The 26,993-nt window shown below is 46.5% G+C and overlaps 1 protein-coding gene across 1 annotated transcript in view; it reads right to left on the reverse strand.

The window, feature by feature from the left end:
• The window catches only part of CDCP1 (CUB domain containing protein 1), a 48,809-nt gene extending 25,789 nt beyond the window's left edge, over positions 1–23,020 (reverse strand). Inside the window, exon 1 of the mRNA XM_045530454.1 lies at positions 22,794–23,020. Coding sequence (XP_045386410.1) covers positions 22,794–22,875 — 82 coding nt within the window. The 5' untranslated portion in view covers positions 22,876–23,020. The remainder of the gene's footprint in view (positions 1–22,793) is intronic.
• Between the last annotated feature and the right edge of the window lie 3,973 nt (positions 23,021–26,993).

A 26,993-nucleotide genomic window follows, 5' to 3' on the forward strand; every position in this document is an offset into this window, starting at 1 on the left:
CTTTGTTTCCCACCTATGCCTTTTCTCCTCTTTTTAAAAATTTATTTTTTTAAATCAACTTTATCGAGGTATAATTTACATACATTTAAAAGGACCCAGTCATTTTACGTTTTGACAAATGTATACACCCATGTGACCACCACAATCAAACTGTGAAAACATTTTCATTACTCTCAAAAGTCACCTTGGCGTCCCTTTGCAGTCAACCTCCACTCCTGGTCCCAGAAAACGATCAGTTGGTTTTGCCTGATCTAGTCCTTCATATTAACGGAATCCTACAGCACATTCTCTTTTGCACACGGCTGCTTCTGCTCAGCGTGCTTGTGAGATTCACCCACGCTGTTTCCTGGATTGTAGATTCTTCGTTTCATTGCTGAGCTGTATTCTGTTCCATTGTCTGAATAGACCATGACTTATCAATGCACCTGCTGAATGACATCCGAGTCCTTTTCAGTTTTTGACCAGCCATGCGCTTTAATTTTACTGGAACTGTTAGCCCACACAAGGCTGGATGCATTTCTCCTGCCATGGGCAGTGAATGAGCAGCTGTATTCCCACGGCTCTGCAGCTGTATGAGATCAAATGTTTGGATTTTGGTCACCCTCTTCTTGGGCCTCTCCCCCACTCAGACACTCTGCCCTACCTCACTGGCCAGCCACTCTTTATATAGCATGGAAACTGATCCCGCAACCTGTGATGTAAACTGCAAATATTTCCCCCAGTTTATCATTTGCCTTTTGATCTCACTTAGGATGTTTTTCCAGGTAAGAACCTTACCCTCTTTGGGCCTCTGCTTACAGATGAAGGGATTATTCCCTGCCAGCTCTGGGTCCACTATCAGTACCCGAGTAAGTAGGAAGCAACTTTGTAACTGTAAGCATCCTAGCCACTGCCCAGCAGTGACACATCTCCCAGGGCACCAGGGCACCATTATGGCCAGTTTTGTGACTTTGTTTTCGAGGGGGCTTAGGCTTTCATTTTTGGAGCAAAACTTCTTATCTCTCTGACCTCTGCTTGTACTGCTCTCCACCTTGGTCACTGTGCTCAGGCTGCCCTTGCCTTCTTTCTTGAACGTCATTTCCACCTCAGGGCCTTTGCACATGCTGGTCCTGATTCCTAAAGTGCTCTTTCTCTGGAGAAGCCGGTTCCTGTCTATCATTCTAGCCTCTGCTCAAAGGTCATGTCCTCAGAATGGCCTTCCCTGACCAGCCCACCTAAAGTGCTCCTTCCACCGCACCCCAGTTACCCCGTACCCTGCTTTATATCCACCCCTTCCCTGGTCTCTGGCTGACAGTCCACCTCCTGTGATCAGAATGTGATCTCCTACAGGAGGGCAGGAGCTTGCCTTCTTTGTCAGTGGTAGCCCCCGGTCCTAGACAGCGCCTGGTGCCCACGTGGAGGCAAGAAGTTTCAAGCCCCAAAACAGCTCCCTATGAAACTACAGACCCTGTGTTCTTGTCTTTGCGGCATTTAGTTTCTCACAGACACATCAACATTCCCGTATTTCAACTGGGCTAATACATCTTGGCAGGAAACAGGGACTATGAGTCTTTCAGTTAGTAGCTTGAGAGAGAAAATACATTCTCTGAGTTCTATTTACTCAAATGTTTCGTCTTTAAGCGGCATGGCCATTTCGAATCTTCTGAGCTTAGGGGTTCTTTTTGACGTCAGATTAAAAATGAATCCAGACTCATGTTCAGAAACCCAGTTGTCAGGTCTCCATCTGAGCTGTATATTACAACTCATGTGTTCTTTCTCTGTAATCATAAAAATGTCTTACCAGGTTATTTGTAAAACATTCTTGGTGCACCGAGTCTCTGAAGGCTTGGCGTACTCTCCTGGCCTCCAAGCCTGGGTCTCTAAGTAAGGCTAATTCCCCTGTCAAGTGAAGCTGCATCCAGTTTCGGGATGGCGAGCTCTGCTAACAATTTCCTTCTCATTTCCTCTTCTGTCTGCTTTTTTATTCTTTGACCAAAGGATTATTTAAAAATTCCTGACTCTATGATGGTGATCACTATTTTAATTAAGTGTTAGACAAGAAACAGATCAGCAAGTGCCTGAGGCTGGGGGTGGAGAGAGGGGATGGAGTACCAAGGGGCCGAGCAGACTTTGTAGGATGAGAGAACTATTCTGTATCTTTTGTGTGTGTATGTGAGAGAGACAGGGTCTCCCACTGTCACCCAGGTTAGAGTGCAGTGGCACAATCACAGTTCACTGCAGCCTCCAACTCCTGGACTCAAGTGATCCTCCTGCCTCAGCCTCCCAAGTAGCTGGGACTACAGGCTCCTGTCACCACACCTGGCTAAATTTTTAATTTTTTTTTTTGTAGAGGCAGGGTCTTGTTATGTTGCCCAGGCTGATCTTAAACTCCTGGCCTCAAGTGATCCTCCCACCTTGGCCTCCCAAAGTGCTGGGATTACAGTTGTAAGCAACTGTACCTGGCCAGTTCTGTATCTTGACTGCAGTGGTGACTACATGTTGTATACAAATGCCAAAATTCATCAAATTGTATCCTTAAAATCGATGACTTTTTAAAATATAAGTTATACCTTAAAGATAAAAAGAAAAAAAACTTAAGTCTTCAAAAGATTGTGTTTCTACACAAAGTAGGCAGTTAATAATGAGTAAAAGAATAATCATGACCACTGTTAAAATATGATTTAATAATATTTTGGGGTGGGCCTAGTTTCTGTCAAGATATGTGTAATATTTTTAAATCTCTTTACATTAGATTCAGAGAAGATCAATGCTGATTTCACCAAAATCTCTCCACTTGGTTCTTCTCTCCTGCTTTCAGCCAGGTCAGCGCCCTAAATAATTCTGGGAATGTGACAATCTATTCTATTATTAATAATGACATCCAAAGAAAAATGTATAATTTTTTTTTAAAAAATTCATTATTTTAGAATCTTTGAAATCATGTATTCATTCAACAAATTTCTGGGTTTATAATCTATTCTCGCTGGGTGCGGTGGCTCAGACCTATGATCCTAGCACTTTGGGAGGCCCAGGCAGGAGGATCGCTTGAGCCCAGGAATTTTAGACCAGCCTGGACAACAGAGCGAGACCCCATCTCTACAAAAAATAGAAAAATTGGCTGGGCATGGTAGCTAATTTATGCACCTGTAGTCCCAGCTACTTGGGAGGCTGAGGTGGAAGGATCACTTGAGCCCAGATGTTGATGAGGTTATAGTGAGCTATGACTGCACCACTGCACTCCAGCCTGGGAGACAGAGTGAGATCCTGTCTCTAAAATAAATAAATAAATAAAAAAGTAAAAAAAAAAAAAAATCTATTCCAGGGACCACACTTGGGGCAAACAATTTAATGACAAAAACAGCCGGTGTCCCTGCCCTCAGGGAGTTAATAGTCTGGACTGGGGGCTTTCAAATGGTTTGTGGAGAGCTTTTAAAAATGATAAAAGTTCCAAGCCCCAGTAGAGCTAACACGGGACCAGAGTATCTGTCTTGGAAATACTTTTTATGGTCTATGGTGAGAGGTAGGGATTCACTTTTATTTTATTTTTTCCTTATGGAAAGCCAACTGTCCCAACTCTAATTATTGAATATACCAATCCTTCCTTTGTGAACTACTAATGCTACCTCTGTTGTTTGTATTTTGTATTTGGGGTCTAAATAACTCAGATTTTTAGGCAAACACAGATTGCAAACAAGGAAGACGAAGCCTTGTAAGGTGGTGTACCTTTAACATCTTACCATGTTCTTTGGTCTGACTTTGAGATGACCAGCCCAGCATGTTCTACTGTCCAGCATAGTTTGTATCTATTCTTCAGTAGCCCAGACCAGAGAGCTTGGGCTTGAGAGATCCCCACCTGGCTTTCGGCTCATAGTTTAGAGGAGACACTAAGCTAAAGAAATATGCTCAGCGTAGCCGAGTCTTATCCCCTTTGCAAGAGGAGGAAATGATTTATATTACAGGCTGTTTCCTAGGGTCACAACCAAGGACACTTCACCAACATGACTGTCATTTCTAACTGCCCCCTCCATCCTAAATGATAAACGTCAGCTAGAGGGGAGAGCAAGAGTGAGAAGATAACGATTCGACCTTGAAATGCGGACTCTTCCCCCTACCAATTCCACCACTCTAGAGGCACTTACTTCACTGTAATAAAAGTAGCAGAAAGACCTCCATGCTTGAGTAGAATAACTTATAAGCTCATTTGATCAGAAATGCTTGCAGTTTGAGAATGACATTTTGCTTGCACGTTTTTCCCTCACCCCTACTCACCACCATTAATCAGACCTTGAAATTGGAAACACTAACACTGTGGAATAAAATCTCAGCCTCCCTGCGCACCCCCAGTCACATTTGAGCCCTTGATAAATGTGCTGTGATTTAAAGAAAATGGATAGGTGTTTTCTGCTTCAACATCTCTTTCTTTTCTGTCCCCAGGAATTTGGTATTTTATTGGTCCAATATTTCAGAAGCTCTATCATTCAGGTTCAGAGAAACCGAGACAATCCTCCAGGTCTTGTGGTTTTGAGGGCTTACAGGCTGGAAGCAATCCAAGCTGACCTTCGCTGCAGCGCTGTGTGGGCTCCCGGGCTCAGAGCCTCCAGGAAGGCTCGCCAGGCACTGGGCGTGGGCCCCTGAGTCACGGCTTTCTTCTCCAGCCCGCCGCTTCCCCACCTCTCCTTATTAGGACGCTTTCTGCCTCACTAGTGCCTTCTCAAGTGGGAATTTCCAATTGTTTTAATCACCATTCATTATTCAGCATTCATTAATCACCACATCACAGATGTCTGTTATTTCTTCTCCTCACCATCCTGTTTCTTTGCAATGCTCCAGTATAGCAGGGGAAACAAATGCAAGGAAGGGAATTCCCCCAGGTAAATACCAGGGAAGTCATTTTCTTCCACATTTGTCAAATACAGTTCAAAAGACTGACAAATGCAAATTTAAAATTTTTAGACGGGTTGGAACCAGTTGCCTCAGTTCTGGGTGTGGCTTCCTGGGGGCTCAGCTCTCATTCACTCTGTCTGTCCCAGGAATACGAACGGAGCAGCTCCCAGCCAGCCCTGGGCTCAGCCTGGGCACCAGGAGATACGTATTAAGATGCACGGTGCCCTGGAGGCGCACCCAGGATGCTGAGGGAGACAGACACGGAAACGAAGAAGTGCAATTGTGAATCCGCATGGCTGACTGCTCACGGCTTCCGTGGGAGTCAAGTTCCAAAGCAAGCTCACAAAGGGAAAATCACTATGGCCGAAGTGGCCCTGTCCTCTCTTGGGAAGAGGTCACATTGCTGACCAACATCCCACTCTCAACAAGTCCACCATCTGGTGCCTCCTCCATCCACGGAGCAGATGCCTGCTTCTCAAGGTGAGCACCAGATGAAGGAGCGATTTGCTTTTACGGGGCAGGTTTGCAAAATACATTTCATTAAATGGTGGATGCTCACACCATGAGAACCCCAGGCAATGACACCAATAGAAGAGACAGTGATTTGCCCCCTACTTCACATCCACCCGAAGGGACACTCACACCATTTGAATGATTTCTCCCCACCTTGACCCCCTGCAGGGAGCCACTGCTGAATTCACATAAATAGGATATACACTTGCCCTGCTGTCTGCTCCCCAGACCCCAACGGATAGCAAACTGAAGGCAACAACAAAATTCAAGGTACTCTGAAGACACTGAGGGTTGGCTGGCAACCGTCTGGGGGGTGGTAGTCAAGGAAGGCTTCACAGAGGAGGCACAATTTAACAAGTGTCTTGAAAAATGGATAGGAGTTTGCCAAACAGGGATACTGGGATGAGTGGAAGGAAAAGCAGGTGCAAAGGCACTGAGGTGTGAAAAGCATTGACTCCAAGGAGCTTGGTTGGGTGGGTAGAGGAGGCTCAGAAGGGGGCGAGGGCTTGGTTGTTGGCTGTGGAGTTTGGGCTGCACTCACTGGGAGTAGCACACCTCAGCAGCTCTGCGTAGTGGGTAAGAGTGCAGATGCTACAGTCAGATTGCCTAGGGTCAATTCCTGCTCTACCACTCACCAGCTGTGCCTCTTTGGGCTTCTCCTTAGCTTCTCTGGGCCTCACTTTCCTCACCTGAAAATGGGGATAATAATGGAATTCCTGTAAGGCCTAAATGACTTCATACCTATAAAGCGCCTACAACAGTGTCAGCATTAGCTGTTACTACTGTTGATGTTGTTAGTGACAGCATATGACAACAACTACTACGAGTGAAGGGCCCCACTGAAGGACGTGAAGCAGACAGCTACGGCACCAGCTTGGCCCTGAGTCTAAAGCCTCGAGCCATGGCTGGCTAGGTGAGGACCAGGTGAGGCAGGTCAGGCGACTAGGGGCAAACGGTCAGGAGGCACTCACTGTCAGGGCTGTGCGAGTGTGAGCGCTTCCTTCAGCTCTGCACACCTGACCTGGCTCACCTGCCCTGGACCTGCTCACTGGCTACTAGGGCTTTTCCTAACGTGTAGACTCATGTGACTCTGGCATTCCACTTAGAGAAGTGACCTCACTTCTCTACGTCTGCTGAGCTCAGGAGGCAGCCGCGACATTCTGGTTCAACCTTAGTCACCTGCACCCTCTACCTACCAGGTACCACCACGCTGCCCTCACGGAGGCTGCCAAGGTGGGTCAAGCCGCCGAGCGGCAGGAGATCGGCCGCCATTCTTATTAAGTGAATGGAGGTGTTGGCTGATACCAAGGGGTTGGGGTCACCACCACCATAACCCATTTTAATGGGGCCTGCAATGGGAAAGGGTGCCGGACTGTCACATCACCAAGCCTGAGTCCTACTAATCCAGCGGACGAAAGGCAGTGAGGCCTGAAGGCAGTGGAGGGACACGAGTTTAGATGTCCTAAATTAATTTGTCGTTGGCTTGGCCAGGCCCATCTACAGACTGGTAAACTGAACTGTAAGTCTCACCAGCGACAGAAAGACCACTCATCTGCCCACTTGGAAACAGTTGATTTCCACAAGAAAGAACTAGAACGCAAGCTGCCATTCCAGGGGCTGATCGGTCTCTCTTGAACGGGAGGCCTTGGGAACCCAGATTCCAGCCTGCCTCAGTAACAACAGACGTTTAATGCCGGCTTCCTATGAGCCAGCCTCCACGTGCACATTTGTAAGTATTTACAAATCCCACAACTACTCCATAGAGTCGGTTCCAACATTAATCCCATTTTACAGAGGAAGTAACTGAGGCCAGACGGGTAAGTAACTTGCCAGGCACATGTGATTAGTAAGAGGCAGGGACAGGTTCTGTGCCCCCGCAGTCTGACCCTGGAGCCGGGGTGTAATAACCGGCTGTTGAGCAGAGCTAGTCCTGCCCAAAGAATGCCACACACATGCAGGAACTTTTTGATGGCGGTGGTTTGTTCTCACCCACAAAATTGATCAAGGGAGTATAAAACATTTCCAAGCTGCTGCTTTGCCAGGGGATCGATCTCCAGATAGCAAAAGGGAAAGTATTGGTGTGAAATGGTCCGATGGGCACACTGTGTTACTGCGGATCCTTCTCATTTCAAAGTAGTTTGAATTTAAACTTAAGATTTCTTTTTCTGGAATTCGAAGTGTTTAGGGTGCGGCTGTTCTTTTGTACATTGTTTTTGGCGTTGTCCGGGTGTGAGGTTCCAAGGAAGGGAAGTCGGCATGGTTCAGCTACTGATGGTGCCACAGCTTCATGGGGTCTGCAGGGGGGCTGTGGGCACGGGAGGTTCATGTGGCTGAGTTGGTGGTAAAAAAAAAAAAAAAAGCAGTTATGATTCTAGAACAAAGCACTGGGAATGAAAGCCTAGGGCCAGGTCTTGGCAGAAAAGCATCCTACAGAAGCCCCAGCCTGCAGGGCTCACTTCTCCAGGTCACTGTCAACAAGACTCATGGGAGAAATCAGACCCAAGTTTGAGGCAACTTCAACCAGGCTTCTGGTATGGCTTGGCAGGAAATGCTTCTTCCTGGAACAGAGATCCCCGCCTGTCCTTCTGGGTATCTGTGCTGGGAAGCCACTCGTTCATTGGTTTGGAAGTCAAGGGGGACCTCCCCCCACCTCTCCTCCCACCGTATTCCCAGGGCAGGCTGGGGGGAAAGCAGCTGTCCAGGCCTGTCGCGGCAGCAGGGCAAATCTCTCATTCTCTTCCTTAGAAGTAAAGGGATGAGGAATGACGACTGCCTACCAGGCACCCCAGACAGAAGGTGGGGCGGTTGGGCAGTCGGGGCAAGCTGGGGGAATGCTTCGGGCTTCTGTTGGTGGTCTGGAGGAAGGGGTGGGTGTCGGGGCAAGTGACCATCCCATTCCCCAGGCCCCAGTAGCAGGTGCACCTCCCAAATGAAGATCCCGTGTCATGGGAGGCCATTCCACCGTTATAGCCTCACAGGCTCTCCACAGGGAAGGGCCACAGTTTAAGCCTATACACTAAACACTGCAATGGTCAGTTAACACCCAGGAAGGACTGGACATAGACCACAGCTATAAATAAAGGGCAATGATCAAGTGCACACTCCCACCTGGGGTGGAGCTGGGACACAGGACTGCACTGGGAGGTCAGGGCAGGGCAGAAGGCCCCGGGGAGTCGGACAAGAGCATGCACAGTCGAGTGGGAAGCAAAGACAACCTGGTGTGAAGATGCTGATGAAGGCCGACTCTGGCCACATCACTCCAGGTAATTTTGCCAGGAGCTGCCATCCAGGCCAGGTGTCGGCATACCATGATGAACAAGGCTGGGCCCCAACTTCTGGAGTTAAATCCAAACTTCAGGGCTCAAGGGACACCAGGTCCCCACCTCCTCAGTAAAAGGGATGCACAGTTCCCTTTAAAGTAGTTCACATAGCACTTAGAATGATTACAGAGGACGGTAAAATAAAGTTCCAATAGCGATGTTAAAAACCACCTGTGTGCATGCGTAGTCAATCCAACTTGTTGGAACGGTTTATCAAAACAGGGAACTGGTGTGGACATACATCCACTCCCTACTCTTTTCTTCATTCCCTAACTTCTTAGGAAAGAAAATGATATGTAATTTGCAAGTTATTTATTGTCTGAAGTAACTAACTGATCCATTCTCCAAAAGCAATGTTAGTGATCAACTGTCTGCAGGGCTTATGCTTTGAATCATTTTACAAAAGTGGTGACGGGTTTGCATGCAACCATCCAAATCCTCCTGTTGTATTAATACTTTTCCCTTTTATGATCAAAGACAAACGCCATATTAGAGCTGCATGTTAGACCTATGACTAGCTGTGGGTCCTGTCTGGGCCACAGTCTGCAGCAAACAGACACATCTGTGTACAAACTCCTCTGGGACTCAGGCCATTTTAAGTCTTCTTCCTAGCTCAAAACTTGGACTTTAACTCCAGATTGAATCAAAGTGCGCTAGGTGGAGAAATGATTTCAAACAGGGCCACAGAGGTAAGAAAGCTGCATAATAACAGACTTTGAACATGGGAATTGCAGAATCAAACAACAACTATAACTCAGTTTATGACCACTGTAAATAATTCATGGCGCTATGCTAAAATGTCACAGGGCTACTTTAAATCACATTAACATTTTATGAAATGTTAAAAAGATTCGTTTAGTTAGACCTTGAAGTGTGAGTCACGCTGACCGTGAAAGTCACTGAGGATCCCAAGGATGGATGGGGAAGAGCCAAAAGAGCAGATTAGAAAGCCCATTTGTCCATACGCTCAGAGACACACACAGACGAGGCCCATGGCTCCCCTCCCCCACCTGCTAAATGCTTACAAGTCACTGAATATCCAGTTTCTTTAGTTTCCCACCCTAGAGGACTTCATTCCAATGGCCCAACTTTGCTATCAGAGATTAAACAATTGTTTGAATTCTTCTGATAAAAAGTCAGCAGGGAGATGGTTAAACAGGAATCCACACACAAAAGACTACGTGTTGTATAATTCCAGTTACATCAAGGTCAAGAAGACAAAACCAACCAATCTATCCTTGTATAAGTCAGAATAGTGAACCTGGAGGGAGGGCAGGTATGGACTGGGATCTGGGATGGTGCTGGAATGTTCCAAATGTTACCAGACACACACACACACACACACACACACACACACATGTATACACATATATAAAATTTGTCAAGATGTACACTTAAGATTTGTGTACTTTATTGTATATCTCAATGAAACAATTTTTAAAACTTAGAAAAGCCATTATTTGAAACTTTCACTGACGACTGAGAAGCTCAGCTGGCCCTCTGGCCCTCTGGACATGCACCAAACACTTTCTAAGTCGCTCTTTGTGCTACACCGTGTGGGGATGAGGTCTCATCCATAAATTACTCAAAGTCTCTGCCCTCAAGGTACTAGGTTCTTGCAAAGCTTCACAGTTCTTGCTACAATGAATTGCTTTTTGCACAAGGCTGAAGATGGAGGAGAAAAACCTGTTGGCTTCTGAAGAAATGGTCCTTCCTTGTGATCTGAACCCTAGGTGCTGTGAGCTACGCTGGGGGGCTATGGGGAGGCGCCTCGTGGATGTTGTCCTTGGGCCTCGTGAGAGAAGAAGCCTCCGTGTGCCGAAGCCTCTTTTGTAGCAGGGGCAGACTCTAGCAGCAGAATCCAATACAATAGTCCTTCTCTGCCTTTTGGCTGCGATCAAGTGTAGGATCCAATAGAATAATACATTCACAAAGCAAGCCTCAGAACTGTAAGGCATGTTTCACTCTTTTTTTTAAAAAAACTAATTTTTTACTGTGGTAAAAAAACCCAAATCAATAAAAAAAGGAAAAGGGAAAAGTACGCACACAAATAAGCCCTACAGACATTTTTTCACTTTTTTATTATGGTAAAATATGCATATGTAAACTTTATCATTTTAACCATTTTCAAGTGTATAGTTCAGCAGCATCAAGAACATTCACATCGCTCTGTCACCATTACTGTCATCCGTCTCCAGAACGTTTTCATGATCTGAAGCAGAAACTCTGTACCCACCGGTCCCCGCAGCCCCGGCAACCTCCATTCTAGTTTGTCTCTATGACTCCGACTACTCACGTAAGGGGAATCAAACAGTATTTGTCCTTTTGTGTCTGGCTTGTTTCATTTAGCATAACGTAGGTGAGAATTAATTGCTAATTATTCATTTGAATAACAACCCCAAATTGACCAAAACTACACAGACTCAAATTCATACATGTGCACAATAATCCCATGGGTGGAGGTTGGTGGGGAGAGAAACTGTTCTTTAAACAAAAATGATGTCAATGACTAGAATACTCTTTTCGATGGCAGAAGGTTATGAAACATAAGAAGGAGCATTTCCCTGATTAGTGAGAACCTGGCTGGCACGTTGCGCAGCCTGTTGGCCATTGCACTTTGCCCTCGGAGACCTCGCTCTCTCTCTGGGCTGCAGGCTGAGGCAGGGATGTCGCCGGGGACAGGCCTCCGAGAGATGTGCTGACAGCGCTGCATTCCTGGGCGGTAGGAGCAATGTAAAAGAAAACTTTCTTACTGGCCTGAACATAAGCCAAGAGCCGGTTAAACTAAAAATAAGTTTAGTTTAAAATGGGCCCTTCCAGAAGGTCTTATCAGCCTATTTCTACCTTATTATTCTTTGCCCCTGAAAGGCTAACACTAGAGAGAGGAGTGGTGGCAGGGAGTGCTCCGTCCCACAGCCCAGCTCCGCCTCACTCCGCCTGCAGCTGTGCAAACCCGCTCCCGGGGGAGGAGAGGAGGCGGCGGGAGAGGAGGATCTGCTAACATGGAGACTTGTTCTGGACCCCATCACTCCACCCGCTGCGAGTAACACTCCCACTCCTAGTGCCCGTCACTTCAGTCACTTGGCTGGGCCACTGTGGACAAACCACCTTACCTCTCTGACCACAGGTTTCTCGTTGGCAACATTCAGCTAAAAAGGTCTCCTTGGTGGGGCTTTTACAAGTATTGGAATGAGACCATCTGTGCACAGCTGGGCACATGGCGGGCCCTCAAGCAGTGATGGCCACGATCGTCACCACTCCCACAGAGGGGACAGAGCCCCTGAGCCGCTGCACCTGAGGTGCACACAATTTTAGGAGGACCTCCATGACCCACATCCTGGCACAATCTCTTCCCCTGGAGTGTGGGAGGGACTCTGAATACGACGGGGCATCATTGGCCAGACTGGGTTGTAATGGATGGCACAGCTGACTTGAAGTAACGGAGATTGTCCTGCCGGGGTCTGGCCTCATTAGTGAACCCTTAAAAGAGACTGGGCTTTTCCTGGAAAAAAGTGAGCTGACGTGTGAAAGGGATTCCACATGAGGGAGATTCTCTGTAGCTGGTGTTGAAGATGGGGGCCACGTGGAAAAGTGTGCGAGTGGTCTCTAAGCTGAGAGCAGCCGCGGTTGACAGCCAGCAAGGAAAGGGGGAGCTTGGACCTACAGCCACAGGAACTGAATCCTGCCACAACCGTTGCACTTAGAAGACCACAAGCTCATGAGAATGCAGCCTGGCCAGCATCTTGATTTTAGCCTTTTGAGACCCTGAGCAGAGAACTTATCCATGCCGTGTGGGACTTCTGACCTACAGAACTGTGAGCTAATAAACAGGTGTTGTTTTAAGCCACCAAGTTTGTGGCAATTTGTTATGCAGCAATGGAAAACCAATGCAGGACTCATGGAAAGATGGGGTGGGTTTTGTAGCACCTGCTGAGCTGCTCACTGAAAGAAGTTTGGACAAGTCTGACCTATGGTCTGGTCCGCTAAGCTCCCCATCGGAGCGGAGTTACCATCACAGAAGGTGCTATGTAAACGAGGCCAGCCTTTGTGGAAATGGCACATCAATGAGGATGTCTAAAGCACTGTATTTCCAGCAAAACTTTAGTATCCAGATGCTGGAAGGTGACAGGGAGAGAGGCACAGGCGAGGATATCTGTGGGGGGAATTCCTACAAGTGGAGCTGCTGGGTTAAAAGCTGTATGAAATTGTTCTCAAAGACACTAGAACAAGGTTTTAAACACTGTTTGTGAGTGAGCACCTACACTCACGTATTTCCTGTTAGCCGAGGAACTGACCAGACCAGTTTTATACAACTTAAGATGTCATGCGCACTTACGCTTGAGACACGGATGAGAACACTGCAGTGGACTTCTGAGGATTGTAGCTGTCCTTGTGACCAGGTGTCATAGGCCGAGACTGGACTGGAGCATGCCAGAAAGCCAGAGCTAAATCTCTGTGCACTGGAGCCAGGCAGGGCCCTGGCCTTTAATCCCTGCTGAGAGACGGGGACTTAACTCCAGAACTGACCTGGAAGTTGCTGACAATCTTATCAGACACTTCAGCCTTAGGCTAAACCTGTTATTGGCAAGTTCTGATCTCATCAAAAGAGAGGGAAGGTGTATTCCACTGGCACCTTAAAACTCTAGGTGAGCATCTTCTCCTCCTTGCCCTGGTAGCTGGAGACTAGAAACAATCCAAATGTCCATCACTAGATTCTGGTTAAATAAATTATGCTCCATCCAAACAATGGAATACTAGGCAAGCTTTTAAAAGAATGAGGTAGCTCTTTGTAAACTGATATAGAATAACCCCAGGATATATTATGGAGAGAAAAACACAAGGTTCAGAACAGTAGGTGTGGCATGCAACCTTTTGGCAAAATAAAATGAAATAAAGTAGGGGTGGTATATAGATATACACTTAAGTATTCATAGATTCCCTCTGGAAGAACACACAAAAAACTGGTTATAATTGTTGCCCATGAGAACCAAATTCAAGGGTAAGAGAAAGACTTTTTGCTGTTCAAGTCTTTTATTGAATTTTATTTTGTGCTTCCCGTATTATTTATCTGAATATAAAAAATATTTTTCAGCTCTATTGAGGTGTAATGTACATACCATAAAACTCACCAATATCAGTTGTACCACTTGATGCATCTTGTCAAGTGCATGATATAACATTGCCGTCACCCTGCAAAGTTCTGCCAGACCCGTTTGCAGTCAATCCCTGCCCCTTAGCCCCTGGCAACTACTTATTTGCCTTCTACCACCATAGTTTTGCCTTTTAAATATTTATAAATTAAAAATAATTCAAAGGCACATATGAGTATAGCCCTCAATAGTTTTGTTGCCTTAAAACAAATTTCTCAAGAAAAGACTCTGTCTTCAAAAAACTTAAAGTTGCTTCCTGCAAGAATTTGGTTGTGTAGAAGCCACAGGCTGAACCCTCCCGACAGTGTCCCCGCTGCTCTGGGACTCCAGCAGAGCACGGGCCTCCAGCACGCAGCAGCGTGTAAGAACTTCTCCCTCCGTGTTGCTCAGCTCTTGGTGTCCAATTTTCCACTGTAGCCGATGGCCACTCTGCATAGGAGCCAAGTGTCTGCCCGAGTCCGGGAGATGCCCTGAGCCCGTCAAACTCGGGGGCTTCATCTCACCACCTTTGCACCTTCTGTGATGTACTGGTCCCTGCTCACCGAATGTTTACAAGTTGTCAGGTTAAATGTTGTTTTAGCCAAACACCCTTGTTTGAAATGGCCTAATGTTCCTGCCTCCAGGTCAGTAACAGAAGATAAGGCATCTGTTTGGATGAATACGGCATGTGCCTGGACATACAGCATCCTTGCTCAGCTCTCAGCTGGACCACACATTGGCAAGAATTGCAGAATCCTTTTGATGGCTGCAAGGATTTTGCGACATGGCAGATGGCCAATCAAGTGGGCAGACCCCAAAACAAAGACAAAAGCCCAGCTTCAACTCCATGTAATCTTTAAACTCAGAAAGTTGATGGAACTCTTATTTCTAGAGACTGTATTTATCGTCGCAGGCAAAGGCAGCAGATAGTCACCTTGTACATTTTTGCAGAAATGGCACATTTCACCCAGAACTCTTTGATCTTCTGTCATCGGGGAATAGGAGTATTTGCACTTCATTTAAAACTTAAAGAAAGTTACACCATCTGTGTTCATGGACAGTTTTAATTTTCTTTTCCAAGACATTCCCAGATTTATTATTTAAGGATAACTATACCCTGAGGGGAGGTGTTTATTGGCCTTGCTTATAGCTGATATTACCAAGCTATGTTTCCATCGGGCAGAAAGGGTGGCTGTTAGCAAGAGGACAGCCCGTCTCCTGCGCAGTCAAACAAGGCTTTCAGTGGTTCCCTTGGCTCGGGCTCCACTCTGGAGAGAATTGAGAAGTTCAGACTATTTTTTAAGTACAATAATTACAGAAAGAACTTTTAATTTCATAAAGGTTTGAGAAGTGAATGTCTAAAAGCAAAGTCTGATTTTCTACTGTATCCTACCACCGATTCAGCATTGCTATATAGAGAAAAGCAAACCATCCCAGCTGGGATGTTGTGGAGCAATGCAGTTAACATGGGGAGAACATGCAGGGTGACACAAAACTCTTGCTGTTGTTGTCACTGCTACCCATAAACTGTCCTTCACACACAAGGAGACTCTGAGCCACATTGTGAGGCCAGAAACTTTTGGTTCGGCTACTTCCTCCCAGTCTTTTATCCCAAGCTCAAGTGAGATATAGGCAGAAAGACAGCAAAATAACATAGCTAGAGCCACACTGTACACACACACTCTGCTATACCCTGGTCCCGTCACCATACCATAAGCAGTTCTCCATTCCCTTGGGTTATTCCCCTTGAAGGTTTCCAGCAGTGACATCATATTCCTGCAAATCCACCCCTACCCCCATCCCCTCCTGCCTGGACACACATTTAAAGGGATCAGCGGAGATCATGGGCGTGTTCTACACAGTGAAGGTGCCAAGCCTGGTGTGAAGCAGAGAATAGGGACCACCAGGTGGTCTCTCTCCCTGTCTGCAAGGATGCAGTGAGCTGTGGTCCCATCTGACAAGCCACATTTTCTCTTTTCTACTTTGCAGTTTTCCTAGTATTTGAGTCCGCACATGCAGCCACTGGGACTGTTGTCCCTCCTTGCCTCTGCTGTCTGCTATGCAACAGATTTGGGGCCAGAGACCTGGGCTTTAGAACGTCCTGCCGTTGCCACCTTCTAACAGTAGCTAGAAAGGGCAAGTAGGAGGAACTCACTCCTTCTCCTAGAAAGACTTGGTATGACGGTAGACCTGGGTTATCCATTTGTTTATTTCATGGTTATTTAAGTGCTGCTATGTGCCAGGCATAGTTCTAGCCACTTAAGTCATGGTAGTTGGATATGAAACTGCCAGAGAGAGTCCACCAGATCAGAGATCCTGGGAGGTCCACAAATTGGCTTTTTTTTTTTTTTTTTTTACTTTTGGAGACAGGATCTCACTTTGTCATCTAGGCTCAAGAGCATGGCACAGCTATAGCTCACTGCAACCTCAAACTCCTGGGCTCAAGTGATCCTCCTATCTCAGTCTCCTGAGTAGCTGGGACTACAGGTGTCTGTCACCACGTCCAGCTAATTTACTTTATTTTATTTTTCATAGAGACAGGGTCTTGCTATGTTGCCCAAGCTGGCCTTGAATTCCTGACCTCAAGTGATCTTCCCAAAGTGCTGGGATTACAGGCATGATGCACTGCCACAAATTGGCTTTGATTTAAATCAGCTCATAAAACATTAGGGCTGCAGTTTACTCTGTGTGGTTCAAGCCCCTAAATTAAAGATTGGAAAAGTGAGGCCCAGAGAAGCAACTTTGCCCAAGTCATAAAACTGTTAACAAGAGGTCAGGTTAGAACCCAGTGTCCTGACTCTTAGGTCAGGTGCTGTGACACTCTGCCTGCTTTTTGAGAATCAGACATTGCCAGCGTCTTCCTGGGCTCCCAACTAGACTACACATGCCAGCTGCCGTTCCAGCTGGGTGGGGCCGTGCCACTGAGTTCTAGCAGACGGAATGGCAGCCGAGGTGACGGGACCAACTTCCACTCCTGGCCCATAAAAACCTCCCATGTTAAATTCCTCATGCTCCTTTTTCTTCTACTGGTTTTTTACAAATGAACACAGAAGTCACGTGTCGAATATGGGAGAGCCAGAAAGTGGAAGGAGCCTGGGTCCCCAGATCACTGCTTGGAGGAGATCGCATTTTGAATCTTATACGAGCGAGAAATAGACATGTATTGTGTGTGAGCCATTGCACACATCTGAGTTTACGCACTGTAGCTGTGTGAGGTGTGTCACACTTCAACTTGCCTTTGGACCCTGGGATGAGGAAAAGACAAGACATATTACACCTTAACTACTAGACTCAATGTAAAAAGTTGGTAAGAACTAATCAATCATCGATGTAAACGTGAAGAGCCACCAGAGTCCAGGCCTGTCTCCAGTCTTCTCGACACACAGTGTTCGTGGCATCCTTATCACTTAACCAAAAGTCTGTATTTCAAAGGAAATTCAAAACATTTCCCTTACTTCAGGCCTGTGATTGGCTTCAACTGGAAAGAATAAAGGAAGTAATGAACTGTAGAGAGGGACAGTGAAGAGCCTGTACTCTGGAATTCACAGACAGCACAACCACTTGTTAGCCGTGACGTTGGCCAAGTTGCTTCACCTCTTTGTTACTCATTTTCCTCCATTTGTTCCTTGAGACTTTCTGTACAAACCCTTTGACCCAGGAATTCTTCCTCCAGGAATTTCACCTGCAGGTGAACTTGTCCATATACTCAACAAAGTTAACTGCAAAGATGGTCACTGAGGCTCTATTTATAGTAGCAAAAGATTGGACATAACCTGTTAATAAGGGGCTGGTTAAAATACAACATGGTGTTCCCACATCAAGGAACGTTATGCCGGCTGCCAAAAAGCACACGGCAGTTCCATATGTTCTGACATGGAAAGAACACCAAGATGAATTGCTCAGTAAAAAAACCAAGATGCATAAGGGACACATCCTATACTACTTACTATAGTACGTCCTCATTTGTGGACAAAAGGGAAGTACATATACTTATAAACTTGTACATGCATAAAAATAGCTCTGGAGCAATGCACGAGAAACCACGGAGGCCTCTGGGAGGAGGCCTGGGGTTAGAGGTAGAAGTGGACATGCTTTTCCCCCACATACCATTTTGTACTATTCATAAACTTCTGTTATCATTTACATTTAATTCTTTTTCTAAACACAGTTTTTAAATTGAATATTAAAAATACATACACATTCCTAGAACAAATACTAATATTAATATGTACACAGCACTCAGTAAGTGTGGTTGATTCTTTTTAAATGAAAGGAAACAATTTTTGGAGTGCAGATACTGTCTCTAGGGTGACGAGCAAATGCTTTTTGGAGTCTCACAGTGCACAGGGGCACAGCACGCTGGTGCCGGGAGCTGGGTTCTGCAGTCTCAGCATCACTACATACCAGCTGGGTAGCCCTGGGCAAGTCACGTCACCTCTTGGTGCCTACTAAGGGCAGATTAGTAGGAGCACCTGCTTGAGGATGGAGAGCTCAATGACACGCAGGCCTCACCTCCTCCACTTACATTCCCCCAGGAGGAACAGTTTCATTTTTATCATAGAACACTGTAGAACTTATGTTTCATCTATCAAAGTTATTTTTTGCCAAAGTCAATTTCAGAAACATGTCTGTTTACATCTCTAAATTCAATACAACATTTTAAACAAAATGATGTGCAGAAAGTCTTGACTGATGTTCCAAATACAATAGGATCAAGAATGGCAAGATCAAGTGGAGATACCCAAGGCGTCGAGGAGGGAGGTGCAGCAAGTTACGATGCGCCAAACAACTGTTTGTGGACAACCATGGACATGGCAGCAGTCCTCCAGTGATGGCTTCCATTCCACAGGATTGGTTGTTAATTATATACAGGTACCTCCCTATGTTTCATCATGCTTTCTGTAACTGTTGGAGGTTTTGCATTGCTGTGCAATGGGTTGTATTAATAATAATTTTTCCCACACAAAATAATGAGACGTAGGGCGTTGTGTTTTCATGTAGAATGTCTGGTTGTCGGGAATGGATTACTGATGTTAAGTGGGAGATGATTACGTGTAAAATACTCAGAAGAATGGCTGGCACAGCAAATGCTCAATGTGTGCTAGCAGCAGTAGTATTAGAGCTAGTGATTTTACAAACTGACAGACCAGATACAAACCCAAGGCTACAAAGAGGTGAGGGAGGGAACTTGGCTCTCCTTGCCTGGTTGTCTAGAATTGTTCCCAGCTGCCCAGGAGAAGGTGATGGGCTAATTACAAGGTTGTGGGAAATGGTGTGAAATAATTTGATTGTGGGATAATTTTTATAATTTAGAATGATAATTAAGGGGTGGGAACTTTTCTTAATCATCATGGCAAAGAGCCTTAGCCACAGGTCCCCATATCAGCGGTCCTGTCTTCCACCACTGCCCCGCCCACTCTGACCTCAATCAGAGGTCCAGCAAACTCCATTCCAGCAAACGCCATTCCACCCCACACTGTCCAAACCCAAGTAAACACTGCTGGGCAAAAACACAGGTGAGGCTTGTGTTATAAGCTGAGGAACTCAGTTCAACTTTATTTTGGCCAGAAAAGCACTATTGTGCCATTAACACCATCCAGCTAGCATCATGCTTCTAGGACTCTTGAGTATCTGCTAACACTGTTCAGAGCCTGTTTGCTGAACTAGAGGGAGGAAAATGATTCTTCCATAGATTATGGTGAGACCACAATGAGGAGAGCCTGGGGCAGTGTGAGGAACAGGCACTCACACACTGATGGCCGGAATGCACACCAGGACACCAGGCCAGCTCTCCACAGGCAACATGAAACATGCATCCAAAGCCCTAAGATTCTCTCTACTCTTCATCCCAGAATCGTAGCTGGACAAAATAGTCAAGAATGCACAGAACAACATAGCCACAAGAACACATTCTCAGAAATATCAAAATGGGATAATCCAGCTTATACTATTTTATAACCTGAGCAACATGATGATAACATCCTTTTATGTCATTACATAATCTGTGCTACAAAATTTTTAGTGCCTTTTCACTGAATAGACCTATCAAAATTGATGTAAGCAGCCCACTAGTGTGGGACATGTTCTGTTTTTTTTTTTTTTTTTTAAGACAAAGTCTTGCTCTTTGCCCAGGCTGAAGTGCAGTGGTACGATCATAGCTCATCACTATGGGCTTGAACTTCTGAGCTCAAACGATCCTCCCGCCTCAGCCTCTCTCCCGAGTAGCTGGGACTGCAGGCACATGCCACTGTGATCAGCTAATTATTTTTATTTTTTGTGGAGATGGAGTCCCAGGCTGGTTTTCAACTCCTGGCCTCAAGTGATCCTCCCCTGCCTCAGCATCTCAAAGTTCTGGGATTACAGGCATGAGCCACCATGCCTGGTCTGTTCTATTTTTAATACGAAAAATTCAAAGCAACCTAAATGTCCAACAACAGGAGACAGCTTAAAGCCATACAATGGGATGATCCCATTTTCAGTCTGGGTATGCACGCATGCACACGCAAACATGATGAGATGATGGTTTGCACCAAAATGAACAAGGTGCTTTGTTCATAGATGATTTTTTTCCATTTTGGTTACATTTATTGCCAATTTTTCTATAGTAACTATATGCTAGTTAAAATATCTTGACTATTATTTTTAACTTCTTTCCATCACACTAACAGCCAGGAAGAATGCCCCAGAAGAGCACGTGTGTAGGTGGGGTACAACCATCAAACAAAATAGCAGCATCTGAGGAAAGCCCTGAGGCTGACAGGTAGGTGCTGGGTGCACCTCTAAGACTGGCAGAGCAGCAGTCTCTTCTGACTCCAAGTCATGCAAATCTGTGGGGGACGGGGGAGGGGTGGAAGGGACTCATCGGTTCTGCCAGTTACATATTCCAGACAACAGCCAGCAGCTCATTTGCATCTAAAGGATGATGAACACACGCACTCATTAAGGGTGAGCAAGCACATCATTTGATCTGTCTGTTCACATTTCTGGCAAGAAACAATGGTGGCAAGAATGGGGTCACTGACCCAGACTCTGGTATCTGAGTTCTTGGAAAGCAACCAAGTTGAGGTTTTACCAAGGCTATAATTCCAACTTAACCAGTGCTTCACTCCTGGAAATGGGGCAGAGGGGGGGAATACCAAAGTCACACAAACACAACACACCAGGACACAGACTTTCCTTTCCTCTTCAGCTCTACAGTGAGACCAAGTTCATTCTCACTCTGCTAAGTCTGTGCTAAGAGACCTCAGGGATTCATAGAACAAATCCACCGTGCCAGGGCTCTGGCCTTCTCCAGCCTTTTAAGACAGACTCCAGTAACTTCTCGAAGGCCTTCCCCAGAGAGATCTCAAGACTCCAGCAAAGCAGGTGCACTCAGCAACTGCTCCCACCACAAAAGCCTTCAGTTCAGCCCAACAATGCGCCTCCCAGGGCCAGCTCCCGAGACTAAAGGGAGGAGCTTAAGAAAGTGGAAGGAGACCTAGGTTTCCTGGTGTTTATACCCTGAACCATGAGACAGGACTCAGCCAGTCAGGAGCTTCCTGGAAGGAAGGGACTCCATGAAGCTACTCAAGACCAAAATGGCCACCTCCCAGGTCACAGGGAGAAATGAGACAAGTAACAGAAGCCCGTTCAGGGCAGGCTGTCATTCCTGTCACTAGTGATGGCTTTATTTACACCACATCTTACTGGAGGAGCTTCTGCAGCTGTCATCACAGAAAGCTGAAAACATCTCAAACAATTCCAACTTTCAATACGGCTCCAAGATTGGTGGGTACACATTTTCACTCCCTAAATCACTTTTTATTCTTAAGCCAATTTTTTTTTCTTCAAAGAGAATCTTGAAAATTCAATCCTAACAAATACGTATACAGTGTTTTAAACGAGGTCTTAAAACTTCTATCTGCTAGGCAGCGACAGGTCACCTGATGTTGGAGAAAGGAACCAGGAAACTTTCCCAGCTTGTGTTTGTAATGATGGCAGTCACTGGGACGCCCAAGTTCAACCTCACCCGTTTAGTTCTATTCCCTAATTTAATTTACCCTAATTTACCTACCTGCCAAACACAAGCGTCCCTTTAGGAGCAAAGGGAATCGAAGACCCAAATCGGTGCCTGTGTAGCTCTACTTAAAAAACAAAAAACCTGTGCTAGTCTCAGGAAACGCCTCGTATCAAGGTCTTCCATGAAGAAATCAGGTTATTTACTATGTTCCAAAACCTCCATGGCCCAGAGGGCCCCTCCTTGCTGGCACCGGTCGCCGGGACACGGCGGTCCCTCCCCCAAGCGGAACAACCCGAAACTCACACGCATCCCCGGAACAACCCCCTCCCGCCGCCCAAGTCCGCCACTAAGAGGTGCGAGGGGCCGGGGAGTGTCCAGCCCCGCGGCGCGGATGCCCGAGGCTTTCTCCTACTCGGCGATTTCAGTTTTGAATTCACGTTCCTGAACTTCAGGAGAGGGGACACGGAGCGTGCAGACGGGGGAAGCAGTGATCTAGTGGGAAAGCGCGACATCAAGTCAGTTTTCTTGCACTTTCTCCCTGGCCCGGACGAGGAGGTAGAGGGAGACCCTAGAGAGGAGAGCGCCTTCCCACGCTCTGCCTGGGTGTCCCCAAGAACCCCAGCAAAGCCCTCTTGGGCACGTCTCCTGGGCTCGGCTTCGGCGCGCTCCTTTTCCCTCCTCCCTGCTGGCCAGCACCAGGCTCATCCTCCCAGACCGTGAGGCTCCCCGCTCGGGGACTCCCACGTGCCGCGGCCTCGAATCCAGGGGGGCAAGGCCACCGCACCCGACGCCGCGCGCCCCGGAGCCGGGCAGTCCCGGAGACCCCGAGCCACCCGTGCATCACGACCGCGCCACCCCGCACTCTGCACTCTCCATACCCTGCGTCCCTCCGTCCCCTCTCCGCCTGGCGCCGGCTGGCGGGCCACCTCCACGACTCGGCGCCACCCGCGCCCCTAGCACCACACTCACCTGCCCCGCGCGGCAGGCGCTCCACACCCAGCAGCAGGACCCCTAGCAGGGCGACTGTGACCCCGCAGTTCAGGCCGGCCATGGCTCCGGGACGCCTCGGCCTTGGGGAGCGCGACTGTGGCCCGTGGCTCCGAGCAGGGGCCGCGGGCGCCCAAGCCTGGCGGCGGCTGCGCTGCGCTCCGCCCGGGCCAGCTCACCTGCGCGGGCGGACGGGCCGGGCTCCGCCCTGCGCAGCCGGGGCACCGAGGACCCGGCCGGTCCCTCCTCTCGCTCCTCCTCCCCTTCCTGCCTCAGCGACCGCCTCTAGCGCAGGGTGCGGGGCTCCCGGGACCAGGTTGCTGGGTCCCCCTCCACAGCCCACTGCGGCGTTGGGGAGGACTTGTCCCCACCTTCCCGGCCTGAGTCCCTAAGGCTCAGAATGATCGGGTCTCTTTGTCCGTGAAGGTCGCCCTCAGGGAGGCCACTCTGCTTTCCCTTCGCTGTGCAGGAGAGTAAGAAGGCCATTGTGCGCCCCGTTTTGGAGGGGAATCATATTTGTGGGTCACTGAAGCCCTGGCTTGCTCTCTTACCTGATTTGGGCCTGAGGCTCCCTGGGCTTTAAAGCCGGAGCTACGGCTAATCTTTGCGGGACTGTGAGCCTGCCCCCTACTCCCGCTCATCCCCCGCAGTATTTACAATGCTCACAGCAACCCTTACAAGGTACAGACCAAACAGACCTGCTGAGTTGCGCAAGCTGCCCGACGTCCCGGGCCAGTTAGTAAATTAGAAGCAGGATGTGCCCCTGTGTTGAGCTGGGAATGGAGTAGTATGTTCCCTTTCGCTGAGCTGTGAATGAAGTAGTATGTGCCCCTTTGTGAGTTTTAAATGGAGTAGTGTGTGCCCCTTTGTGAGTTTTAAATGGAGTAGTGTGTGCTCCTTTGTGAGTTGTAATTGGACTAGTGTGTGCCCCTTTGTGAGTTTTAAATGGAGTAGTATGTGCCCCTTTGTGAGTTGTAATTGCAGTAGTATGTGCTCCTTTGTGAGTTGCAATTGGAGTAGTGTGTGCCCCTTGGTGAGCTGGGAGTGAAGTAGTATGTGCAACGTGGGTGTGAGGCATTCAAGTCAAATGCAAGGCTGTGAAATCAATGCTGCTGGGCTCCATTGCCCCCTCCCAGCTGCAGGTATGTCACCTGTCTCTGGCTTCAGAGGTCCTGTGGGTTCTCCTTCCACCCTGCAGGCCACACACCAAGTCTGGGATCCCAGGACCACAGGGAGAGGTGGTGGAATGTTCAGGAGCTCTTCACTGGCAGACCGAGATTCTAGCAAAATATCTCCCTGGGGCTACCTGTGCCCATGGGCCAGGGTCACCCAGAACAACCTGGGAGGCTTGGGACAGGAGCCAAAGCGCTGCCACAGCGTCAGTGTTCAGTCCAGCCTCCACTTGGGCTTAATCCTTGCGGGAACCGAGCCTCTCCAGGCTGCCCCAGCTCTTTTTGTGAGCAGGGGAGAGAAATCATCTCTCACCCCTTCCTTCTCTGTATCCTCAATGACGAGAACAAAGCAAACTCTGCTCCTGGGAGCCCACACAGCATCAAGGGAGACAGATCCCGGAGGCATGATCCACACCCCAAAGTTTGCTTAACTGGCTTCACTGGGATAGTTGACACCCCAACTTTCTGAAAATGGAATGATTGTCACTAATTCCTGGATGTGAAGGATCAGTGATGGTCCTGGCAAAGAGAAAAGCAGAGAAGCATTTCAGCATCCTTTGCATGACAACTCAGTTATATGGTTGAAATAAAGATGCCATGAGTTGCTGTCCTGATTTTCAGAGCGTACTGTGAGCAAAGCATAGCCAAGGTATGGACGTGTTTTGTCTTTACAAACATGGCTGAAGGGTTATTTTGGAACTGGAAAGAAATGGAGGCAACTATAATCCATTGCCAGAGAAAAATGGCAGATCGAAAGGTGAGTTTTAAGATAGACTGTCCCGTCTAATTTTGACCTCTTCTGAAACCCTACAAAGGGTACAATACGGGGATTTTTTTAAAAAAATACATAAGCCCACAAAGGTGGGGAGAACAGAGAGAAGAAAACAGTGAAAGCTACAAGCTTGGAAGCCAGAAAGCAGAGGGACAAGTAGGGACTGCCTTAGAAGACTGTAGACGGCAGAACCCTAAGACACTAGTGGGGAAAACTGAGAAATAACACAATTTACACTGTGAAATCCTAAAAACAAAAACAAAAACAGCCGTTGGGAAATGGCAGCACAGGATTTTCTGGACTAGAGGATGAAGGAGCGATTAAAACAAGGAAGACTGGGAGAAAGCTGCTTGAGAAGTACTGTAGTTAGATCCTGAAACCCATCTTCCTTTTCCCCTGGCTGGGCAGCTGCCCCTCCTTCATCCCAGCAGGAGTCTGAAGTGCTATTTTCTGGAGAGGTTAAAACCTAAGGATCTTGGCTGAGGGATGCTAGGCATAGCTGAAGGCCTAGGAAATGTTGTGAAAATAGGTAGATAAAGGGAAGATATGCATTCTGAATGCTGAGCTTTCTAGCTGCCTGGCCCCAAGTTACCTCCCAGAATGCAGCAAAGGGGCTTTAGTATTTACACTGCAGATGGAAAGAGTCTTCTTCTGGGGAATCTGACCAGCCCAAGAGGAAAAACCTAAAGATAGGGACATTGATCCCCACTGTCAGGCTAACCAGCTCCCTACCACGAGACTGCCAGTTGATAAGCCCCACCAACTCTCAGCTTTTTAATCTCTCACTTTTGCCTATGACCAATCAGGATTTCAAGACATCTGAGGAAAGCTTCTAGTGTGGTAGAGTCAAAGCCAATCAACTAACCAAACTGAAAAAAGCAATCTGAAAGAAAGACTATACAAGGAGAAGAAAACAAACAAACAAAGCAAAATAAAACAATTACTAACTTTCTAAGAAAGATAGCAGACAACATTCTATCTATGAAGCAGGAGCAGGATGTTATAAAAAAATATTCAGGGAACCACAAAAGAATGCTTGGAAATTAAAAAAAAGATCATAGATATAAAAAAAATAAATAGAAGGGTTGGAAGAACTCTCAGAAAGTAAAGCAAAAAGACAAAGAAAGATAAAAAGTAGAAGAGAAAAGTTAAGAAAATTGCAGGTCCAGTTCAGAAATCTAATATCTGAATAATGGGTTTCCTAGAGACAGCAGATGAAACAGAGGAGAAGACATTATCAATGATATAATTCAGAAATTCCCAAGGCCTGAAAGACATGAGTTTCCAGATTTAAAGACTCATGGAGTGTCCCATACAATGGATAATATATGTTCACATCAAGGCATATTGTGGTGAAATTTCAGAAACCTGTGAACAAAGAGAAGATTCTATAGCTTCCAGAGCAAGAAATGGGTCTCACACAAAAGAAAAAAAATCAAATGGTTTTGGATTTTTCAAGAGCATCACTGGAATCTGGAAAATTATAAAACAATACCTTCAAAAGTATGAAGGAAAATAACTTCCAACTTAGAATTCTATACCCAGCCAAACTACCACTGAAGTGATTAAAGTAGGAAAGTGACAATTTTAGACAGTCAAGATCTCAAGAAACTTCTAAAACTCTTACAGACCTTTTCTCAAGAAAATACAGGAAGATATGTTCCATTAAAAAAATGCATGCAGCACAGGGAAAAGTAGATACAGGTTAATGGGGGGCTAAACACAATCACCTTAAGAAAAAGAATACAAAGTTACAAATAGAAAATCAGGTGTGAAAAGTGATTACTGTATTTAGAATGACGAAATCACCAGTTACAAACTTGAGAAAATGGAAAAATATCACAAATGTCACAAAATCCGGAAAAACAACATAATATTTTTACTGTTAATTGCCTGCTGGAGCTCTAAATCATTCATTTCTTCAGGTCATTTTTCAAAATACATCAGATAAGTTAAGATACAATTGAATTGTTGAAGTGCACAAAGCATGTGAATTCACACACAGAAATACTTACTGTCCATAGAACCATTACAATTTTGTACCCTACAAATACAGAAATTCTTACAAATTCTATTTCCATGATTTTCTGTTAAATATGAAGATCAAAATAGTATGACATTCATAATTATATATAATGCATTTCCAATTCATTTCTGACAGAGTAAACCTTTGTTTTTTGATAAGGCATGATGAGAAATGAATATCGTGCTCAAAATGTTGCAGTTTTGATAACTGGA

Source organism: Lemur catta, chromosome 18 (assembly GCF_020740605.2).
Source record: "Lemur catta isolate mLemCat1 chromosome 18, mLemCat1.pri, whole genome shotgun sequence".
Lineage (NCBI taxonomy): Eukaryota > Metazoa > Chordata > Mammalia > Primates > Lemuridae > Lemur > Lemur catta.